Below are 10,678 nucleotides of genomic sequence, written 5' to 3'. Positions count from 1 at the left end.
ATGACAAAACATTTACGAAGAAGTCATGACAAAGCATATACGATGAGGTCATGACAAAACATATACGAAGAAACCTTGACAAAGCATATACGTTTAAGTTCCATGAGGTCATGACAAAACATTTACGTTTAAGTTCCATGAGGTCATGTTAGAAAACATGTTAGAAAAGGTGTTAGATCTAACATTCTAACATAAACATTATTTTTGGGTCATTTACACTCATTACGATGAGGTCATAACAAAACATTTACGTTTAAGTTCCATGAGGTCATGACAAAGCATATACGATGAGGTCATGACAAAACATTTACGATGAGGTCATGACAAAACATATACGAAGAAACCTTGACAAAGCATATACGATGAAGAAATCATGACAAAACATTTACGTTTAAGTTCCATGAGGTCATGACAAAGCATATACAATGAAGAAATCATGACAAAACATTTACGTTTAAGTTCCATGAGGTCATGACAAAACATTTACGTTTAAGTTCCATGAGGTCATGACAAAACATTTACGTTTAAGTTCCATGAGGTCATGTTAGAAAACATGTTAGAAAAGGTGTTAGATCTAACATTCTAACATAAACATTATTTTTGGGTCATTTACACTCATTACGATGAGGTCATAACAAAACATTTACGTTTAAGTTCCATGAGGTCATGACAAAGCATATACGATGAGGTCATGACAAAACATTTACGATGAGGTCATGACAAAACATATACGAAGAAACCTTGACAAAGCATATACGATGAAGAAATCATGACAAAACATTTACGTTTAAGTTCCATGAGGTCATGACAAAGCATATACAATGAAGAAATCATGACAAAACATTTACGTTTAAGTTCCATGAGGTCATGACAAAACATTTACGTTTAAGTTCCATGAGGTCATGACAAAACATTTACGTTTAAGTTCCATGAGGTCATAACAAAACATTTACGTTTAAGTTCCATGAGGTCATGACAAAACATTTACGTTTAAGTTCCATGAGGTCATAACAAAACATTTACGATGAGGTCATGTTAGAAAACATGTTAGAAAAGGTGTTAGATCTAACATTCTAACATAAACATTATTTTTGGATCATTTACACTCATTACGAAGAAGTTTTGACAAAACATTTACGTTCATGTTTGACAAAACATATACGCTCATTACGATGAAGAAGTCATGACAAAACATATACGAAGAAGTCATGACAAAACATATACGAAGAAATCATGACAAAACATATACGCTCATTACGATGAAGAAGTTTTGACAAAACATTTACGTTCATTACGATGAAGAAATCATGACAAATCATTTACGCTCATTACGATGAAGAAGTCATGACAAAACATATACGTTCATGTTTGACAAAACATATACGTTCATGTTTGACAAAACATATACGCTCATTACGATGAAGAAATCATGACAAAACATATACGCTCATTACGATGAAGAAATCATGAAAATTCAATGAGGTGAGAAAACATGTTAGAAAAGGTGTTAGATCTAACATTCTAACATAAACATTATTTTTGGATCATTTACGCTCATTACGATGAAGAAATCATGACAAAACATATACGTTCATTACGATGAAGAAATCATGACAAATCATTTACGCTCATGTTTGACAAAACATTTACGCTCATTACGATGAAGAAGTCATGACAAAACATATACGAAGAAGTTTCGACAAAACATGTACGATTAAATCATGACAAAACATTTACGAAGAAGTCTTGACAAAACATTTACGTTCATGTTTGACAAAACATTTACGCTCATTACGATGAAGAAATCATGACAAAACATATACGCTCATTACGATGAAGAAGTCTTGACAAAACATTTACACTCATTACGATGAAGAAGTCATGACAAAACATGTACGATGAAGAAATCATGACAAAACATTTACGCTCATGTTTGACAAAGAATATACGTTCATTACGATGAAGAAATCATGACAAAACATTTACGATGAAGTTTCGACAAAACATTTACACTCATTACGATGAAGAAATCATGACAAATCATTTACGAAGAGATTCCGTATGAAAATTCAAGACCCTTTGGGTCTCGCCGCTTAGCGGCTGAGGGTAGAAATGAGGGTAGAAATGAGGGTAGATCTAACCATCTACCCTAAACATTATTTTTGGGTCATTTACGTTCATGTTTGACAAAACATTTACACTCATTACGATGAAGAAATCATGACAAAACATTTACACTCATTACGATGAAGAAGTCTTGACAAAACATGTACGATGAAGTTTCGACAAAACATTTACACTCATTACGATGAAGAAGTCTTGACAAATCATTTACGCTCATGTTTGACAAAACATTTACACTCATTACGATGAAGAAATCATGACAAAACATTTACGCTCATGTTTGACAAAACATATACGAAGAAACCTTGACAAAGCATATACGATGAAGAAATCATGAAAATTCAAGACCCTTTGGGTCTCGCCGCTTAGCGGCTGAGGTAAGAAAAGAGGTGAGAAAAGAGGTGAGATCTCACCACTTCACCTAAAATATATTTTTGTCTGATTTACACTCATTACGATGAAGAAGTCATGACAAAACATATACGATGAAATCATCATGACAAAACATTTACGAAGAAGAAATCATGACAAATCATTTACGTTCATGTTTGACAAATCATTTACGATGAAGAAATCATGAAAATCCTCCATGTTAGAAAACATGTTAGAAAAGGTGTTAGATCTAACATTCTAACATAAACATTATTTTTGGGTCATTTACGTTCATTACGATGAAGAAATCATGACAAAACATATACGAAGAAACCTTGACAAAGCATATACGATGAAGAAATCATGAAAATTCAAGACCCTTTGGGTCTCGCCGCTTAGCGGCTGAGGTGAGAAAAGAGGTGAGAAAAGAGGTGAGATCTCACCACTTCACCTAAAATATATTTTTGTCTGATTTACACTCATTATGATGAAGAAGTCATGACAAAACATATACGATGAAATCATCATGACAAAACATTTACGAAGAAGAAATCATGACAAATCATTTACGTTCATGTTTGACAAAGAATATACGATGAAGAAATCATGAAAATTCAAGACCCTTTGGGTCTCGCCGCTTAGCGGCTGAGGTGAGAAAAGAGGGTAGAAATGAGGTTAGATCTAACCATCTACCCTAAACATTATTTTTGTCTGATTTACGCTCATTACGATGAAGAAGTCATGACAAAACATTTACACTCATTACGATGAAGAAGTCATGACAAAACATTTACACTCATTACGATGAAGAAGTCTTGACAAATCATTTACGAAGAAGTTTCGACAAAGCATATACGAAGAAACCTTGACAAAGCATATACGATGAAGAAATCATGAAAATTCAAGACCCTTTGGGTCTCGCCGCTTAGCGGCTGAGGTGAGAAAAGAGGTGAGATCTCACCACTTCACCTAAAATATATTTTTGTCTGATTTACGCTCATTACGATGAAGAAGTCATGACAAATCATTTACACTCATTACGATGAAGAAATCATGACAAAACATTTACGCTCATGTTTGACAAAACATATACGAAGAAACCTTGACAAAGCATATACGATGAAGAAATCATGAAAATTCAAGACCCTTTGGGTCTCGCCGCTTAGCGGCTGAGGTGAGAAAAGAGGTGAGAAAAGAGGTTAGATCTAACCATCTACCCTAAACATTATTTTTGGGTCATTTACACTCATTACGATGAAGAAGTTTCGACAAAACATTTACACTCATTACGATGAAGAAATCATGACAAATCATTTACGATGAAGAAATCATGACAAAACATTTACGCTCATGTTTGACAAAACATATACGATGAAGAAGTCTTGACAAAACATTGACGTTCATGTTTGACAAAGAACATACGATGAAGAAATCATGACAAACCATTGACGATGAAGAAATCATGACAAAACATTTACGTTCATGTTTGACAAAACATTTACACTCATTACGATGAAGAAATCATGAAAATTCAAGACCCTTTGGGTCTCGCCGCTTAGCGGCTGAGGTGAGAAAACATGTTAGAAAACGTGTTAGATCTAACATTCTAACATAAACATTATTTTTGGATCATTTACACTCATTACGATGAAAAAGTCATGACAAAACATTTACGCTCATTACGATGAAGAAGTTTCGACAAATCATGACAAAACATGTACGATGAAGTTTTGACAAAACATATACGTTCATGTTTGACAAAACATATACACTCATTACGATGAAGAAATCATGAAAATTCAAGACCCTTTGGGTCTCGCCGCTTAGCGGCTGAGGTTAGAAATGAGGTTAGAAAACGTGTTAGATCTAACATTCTAACATAAACATTATTTTTGTGCTATGTTTTCATACGTGTGAGGGTGGTGATATCATTTATTTTTAAGTTTATTTTTATATAAATGACGAAAACTATTGAGATAACAAACTACAACGGTCATGAGTTCAAGAATTTGTTCTTCGTTCCTCGTGAAAATACATTCTATCAGATACGAGGGAGAAAGGGTAAAGTTAGTTTGAGCGTTTATGACAACAAACATAATGGGAGATATATAAAAGCAATAGATACAAACGGTAAGCGTGTTTCATTAGCTTTGTCAAAACTTACTAACATTTATTTTGACAGTGACTTTGACTCTGACGATTGGAGTGACAGCAGCGATACTGAAGAATATGAACTATTGTGTGAAGCACAGCAATGGGAAGCGCTGCAATACTTTTGTAAATGAGAACATTAGTGGGAACGTTAGTGAGAACGTTTATTTTTTCATTAGTGAAGTCGTTAGTGAAGTCATTAGTGAAGTCATTAGTGAAGTCATTTATGTGTCAGACGGTTTTGTAAATATTTAAGGTTAAGTTGGGTAAGGTGGAACGCAGTGCCGCCGTACCCAAGTTATGTATACTAACTGGTGGCAAGATGAGAGAATTTGTGAAGAGAAGTAGAAAGCGAGACGGTTCTGCAAGAAGTTATATTTACGAAGCAAGTATGATATTAGAAGGTCGTGGAAAGAAAGAAACAGTGAATTATGAGGAAGTGCTTGAAAAATTCATGGAGTACATGGGAAGCAATATAACATACAACAAAGACATATACAGTGAGTTTAAGTACTACTGTGAACAGCATGAGATTGAAGTAATGAGTAAAGGAGACTTTGAAACGCTTATGAAAGACAGTAAGGAGGTCGTTCATGAGAACAGTGTTGAAATAGTTCATGAGAACAGTGAGGAGGTCATACATGAATGCAATGATGAAATAGTTCATGAGAACAGTGAGGAGGTCATACATGAATGCAATGATGAAATAGTTCATGACAATTGATATATGCGACTCGTCAACTTTGATCCGATGACAAAGTAAGAAATGGATCAATACTTTATATTGGAATAAATAATCGTCGATGGAGTTCTTCCGGCATTTATAAGACAAATGGCTGCGAGTTAAGCAAGCTGGAACTCATATTTCGGTGCTTGACACTGAGCTCTCACTCATCACTGTTAATGAGACTTGACTAAGATTGATCCGTGAGGCCATTTCTTTGTTTTGGGAGATGCAGATATATGACATCAAGCTTACATGGGTGAAACCTCTTAACAGATCGCGGATAGACCACTGGGATATTCTCCGCGGGTAATGAGCCAGCGGAGCCAAAGAGTATATCAGCTGACATTTTGATGGAAACGTTTGTGCCTTGGAAAATAATTTTTCATCTTCTTGGAAACGTAATCTAATGAAGGATTGAATCGGAGTCCACTATCGTGCATAGCCTGCAATTGTAGGAGAATACTTTGAAAGCTTGTGTAAACAGTTAATTACATTATTTTAATTACTCGGAAACTTCTCCGAAAAGCACAAGAAAGACAGGAAGAATGTAGGGACTTTAATAATAAATAAGAGGAGTCGAATGTGAGTGAAATTGGAGCATGCAGTGGATGTTTTAGTTTTTGCCATGATAATCTTTCGTTGTCTGTTGAATATGCATTTTAAATTACGTTTACAAGGGCCTTGACAGATGCATAGAAATCAGCTCATTAAGAAGGGAAACTGTGTAAAATGAGAAAAATTTTAGAATCCTGATTTATGATTTCTGACATCTGTGAAGCACATTCATCAACTGAAAAATTAATCAAAGTCCATCAATGGCTCAAGTGGTTCCTATCAATTCTTTCCAAATTTGGGACTTATGACGAGTCCAAACAAAACGCTAAATATCACATGCCTTCCCCCCACCCGAGCTCTTTAACCGTATTCATTGCCTCATCTGTGTTGGTACATCAAATTTAGAGCACGTTGAGTACAAATTTGCAAAGCTTTCGTTACAGCTGAAATTGATTCAAGCTTCATTAGCGAGAAGATAAGTTTCTAATGGTCACAAACACGGTATTCATTAATTTTGGACTCTGTTGCAAGCAGTAAAAAGATCCTTGAGAAGGTTGGAGAAGAAAATATTATTTCTTTGTTCCGGAATTGGTCATAATGAGAGAAATAAAAGAGCATGAGATTGTATTGAAGGCCCAATTTCACCTTAGGAGATTTAATAAAACTCCAAAAGATAAGAAATTACCATTCTGCGAGAGGATTGGAAGGCACGGATCGGTCAAAGAAATGTAGAGTTAATCAATTGGTGTTTTCGCGAATGAGAGTGAATTACAATTATTTTCAGCGAACAAGTAATTGGTTTGGTGGGATTTGTTATCATAAATCAGCCTAAAAGTGTTTGTGCGACGATGCAAGGGTGTTTTATTGATGAGCACGTAAGAATTTGCTGGGTTTTCGGAGGCTTCTTTCTCAGAAAAACTGTAATATTCGGATAAAATTATTTGAGAGAAAAATACTCAGATAAGTGGGGAGAATTGGTGTTGATGAAGCCAAGATGTGAGATAAGGAATCACTTTCGTTGTAATTAAATCGTAAATATGTGGATCATTTTCTGTATGCAGGTGATTATTTGACATTGACGTAAAGAAGACAGTCCAAACAGACTATTCAGCCTGCGTGGAATCGATTCGCAATAATTTCTGTAACCTTATCGAAACACTGCATTGGCGAAAGAAAAATTTTTAAATGTTTTATTTTTTGTCAAATCTTCGTATTTTATAGCAAGAAAATCCATTTTCGAAACTCGCTGTGTCATCACAAGAAATGGAATTTGAACTCAGATTCCTTTAATTCGACAGGAGAAACTTTCAATAAATTCTGATTTTGAAATAAAAACAGGTTTCTTCTTGTTATAATCATGTTGTACGGTAAACCTGAAGATATGATGACAAACCGTCCTTTGATTGGATGTAGTAGTCTGTATTGATAAAATTGCTATAAAGCGCAAAGCCCTTGGATCAAGCTTTTTAATTGAGTATAATCTAAGAAGGGCAATTATTTAAATATCTCTTCCTTGTAAAATAGTTTGTCGATACATTATTAGCAGTAATTATTGAGTTAATTATGTTTTCTTCGGCCAGCACGGTAGAATTTTTATGAGACGCTTTGAGTAGACCAAAATATCAAAGATGAAAGGAACGGTTCCTCGAAAAAAAGGAATGCATGATGAGCAGCAAGCGTGATTCTCGAAATCGTTATCCCAGTTGAAATTCCCTCGTCCGTTTAAAGTATGAATCTAGAAGGAAAGTATATAAAACAAGCGTAATTTGTACTTGCCTTTGAAGATTTTTTTGTTGAAATAAGTGAACAAAAGCAAAAGTAGAGTTTTTTGAGTTTAGGAGTCAATCACTTTTGAGCGAGTGTTAACGCATACATCAATATCCATCAATAAAGAGTTGATTGTGGGTTTTCGCACTCTTTACACGCAACAAGAATATTTTAAGAGTATTTCATCGTAATAAAGGATTTGATGTACGGAAGCGAAATGAATCACAGTGTTGCCGGCAATTTTATCTTCGAAATAATATCTTGAATAGCTTTTTGTCAATGTCGGAAAATTTGAGTGAGGAATGAGTGATATGAGCTTGAATCGTGGATTTCTTTAAAGATCGGTATTCAAGCAAAAGTCTGTCAATGGATGGATTGTTTCTGCTCAAATCTCTGCATAGCAATCCATTCTTCCCCTTTGTAATTTGTTTTTGAGTAGGAAAAATAAAATTTCTGACAAAATTCTGAATTTCATTTGATCCAAATCAAAAACTTTTAATTCGTAAAGGTGAAAGTTAGTGAAGAATACTACTTGTGAAGTAGCATATCATTCCTGGTCGATTTAAGTTACTAAAAGAGTCCTTTTTCATTGATTTTTTATAGCGATTAAAGTTACGATTTGGAATATAATAGTTTTTTATGTTATTTCTGATTGTTTTTGTACTATGTAAGCCCCTTACAGTGGCTTATAGCATCCAATTTAAGTATATGAAATTAATTCTCAAATAATCGATCAAATGAAATTAAATAACTTTATTATAGAAAAATAGGTGCAATAAATGCAATTTTTGAATCCATTTACAACTCTTTTCAATAATGTTTACTATCAAAGTTAGTTATATAATTTTACTATCACAAAACCTAAATATACTATATCATATGTGTATCATAGATACTATAAGTTAAACTTGAATGTCCTATGTTGCATGTAGATGGAGAAAACTCAGATTCGAAAAATCTTTTAATGTAAAGGCTGCAGGTGGTAAACCCTAACTTATTATTGCATCTAAGATGTTAACTCAGCAGATGTTTATAAAGAGATTGAGTACAGAATGGGGAATTGACTCACTCAGTTAATCGCATCAGGAAATTGAAATCTATAGGTTTTTTAATATCTTTCAGTATTGACAAAAAAAAAGGAATGAATACTAAAATACTTCAAACACATTTTGGGCATCATGTGGATGCCACCTTTGGATTTATTCAATACCTTATCCACTATTGGAGTTGGAGTAAAGAAGCATAGATGAAGATGGAAATATTGCACCTCCTGATTTCTCTCAAATATCATCTCGAAATTTTTGAAATTCCTTGTCAAAGTTCATGTAGGATCCACTCCAAATCATTGTGTGCAACCTTTCCCGTTTTAGCCATTTTAATTTACACAATAAATTACGTTCTTCGCATATGGGAGCTGAGTTCTTAAGTCTGGTGCTACACGTTAAAAGCAGGTAAAAGGGTTGTACACTTTGAAACGTGTGATGAAAAGATAATATGTATATCATTCTTGCTGAAATTCATAAGATCAAGATAGGAGTTAAGAACTATCTTAATCTAAAGTTTAGGTTATCTCAAGAGCACAATTTTGCTAAAAAAGATTGTGACGAGACTAGTCAAATATCTGTATGGTCTACGAGCTGATAGGAATCAGAGATAATATGGAATCAACTCCACTCATTGCTGCATAAAAGAAGGTCATTTTTGAAGTAGTTAAATATCTTTGCGTACGCGAACTGATAACTAGCACAATCTTGATTGATCTATCAACACTAGTTTTGGGTGTTAGTGAAATGTTTTCTTTTGACTCAAATCGAATTTCAAAATTTTCAGACTTACAATTTTTTGAGGATGGTTTTTGGTTGAATCTATCATGAATTGTATTTGAAATGAATAAAATTCTAAAGATCATACATAACAGTAAATGATAAAAAATATATAAATCATATAAAAAGATTTATTACTAAGCTGAACTAAATTCGTAAGAGTTTTTTATAAATGAAAATCACTAAACATGTTAATTAATGAAACTATATAACTTCAAAATTTTGAAGGTGCAATTTAAGCATTAATGAAAAACTGTTGTAAAAAGCAATCCTGTAATTGATATCAGCATAATCTAATATTAGTTCAAGTAGTCAACGTAAAAAAAAGAAATCGTTTTTCTATATATATATAATAGGTTTCAAGTTATTCACAGTTTCATCGATAAAAAAGTTGGAGTGATGTTTTATTAACTGGGTGTATTCATTTAGTAAGAACTAATTTACAACAGTAGTGTTTCAACTGAGAAAATTTCATTCGAGCATATCTAAATACGTTTTAAGAAAATTGAAAAGTTGAGAGAGACAACTCCTGACGAATATATTTCTGGCATATAAATTGAACAGTTTGAAACTGTACTCAGGACTAACAAAGATTCCTATTCATTTACTTCTGGGAGATAGAATCAATATGAGGAAGTTGAATGCAAGGTTTTTTGCTTTATAATGTAATATTATTGACACTTTTTCCCAGAGCATTCTCGTTAAATCACTCGTCAATGTCATAAATCATATTAGCAGCAATTTGATAAACTAGAAAAGGCTCGACGATAGATGTATTGCTTAAGATTATTCGTGTTATTTCGGGTTGCAATATCCATTCTCACAATCAAAATGGAATATAATTGATATAATGTCTTTTGGAATTTTAGCAAGAGAATAAAATTCAAGAATTAGCAAAAGTGACTATCAAGGGGATTAGAGTCACACGAAATGTGTATGTCTGTCGTTTTCTCTCTATATGTCATTTCTTCAACAATAGTAATATGTTAAAAATATTGAGGGAAAATAACTAATTTTCTCGGGATAACTGTAGTTAGTTTGTCTCACTAATAAAATTGGAACTTAATGAACACTAACACACTACAAGTTATGAGGTAATTTATTATCAGAAAATTCAGTCCAGATGCATATCACACCCTCAATAGAGTGTACTTAATAA

The 10,678-nt window shown here is 33.4% G+C and overlaps 1 protein-coding gene across 1 annotated transcript; it reads right to left on the bottom strand.

Annotated features, from left to right (window-relative positions):
* Positions 1-5,044: 5,044 nt before the first annotated feature.
* TVAGG3_0796280 (uncharacterized protein) lies at positions 5,045-5,338 on the bottom strand (the record flags this gene model as incomplete). Its single annotated transcript, XM_051247148.1, has 1 exon — positions 5,045-5,338. The coding sequence occupies one exon, from the start codon at positions 5,336-5,338 to the stop codon at positions 5,045-5,047; it is 294 nt and encodes a 97-aa protein (XP_051082623.1).
* Positions 5,339-10,678: the final 5,340 nt, after the last annotated feature.

The sequence above is a fragment of the Trichomonas vaginalis genome, chromosome VI (assembly GCF_026262505.1).
Source record: "Trichomonas vaginalis G3 chromosome VI, whole genome shotgun sequence".
Lineage (NCBI taxonomy): Eukaryota > Parabasalia > Trichomonadida > Trichomonadidae > Trichomonas > Trichomonas vaginalis.
The sequence above is the reverse complement of the archived record's forward strand: the minus strand, read 5'-3'. Positions and strand labels throughout refer to the sequence as shown.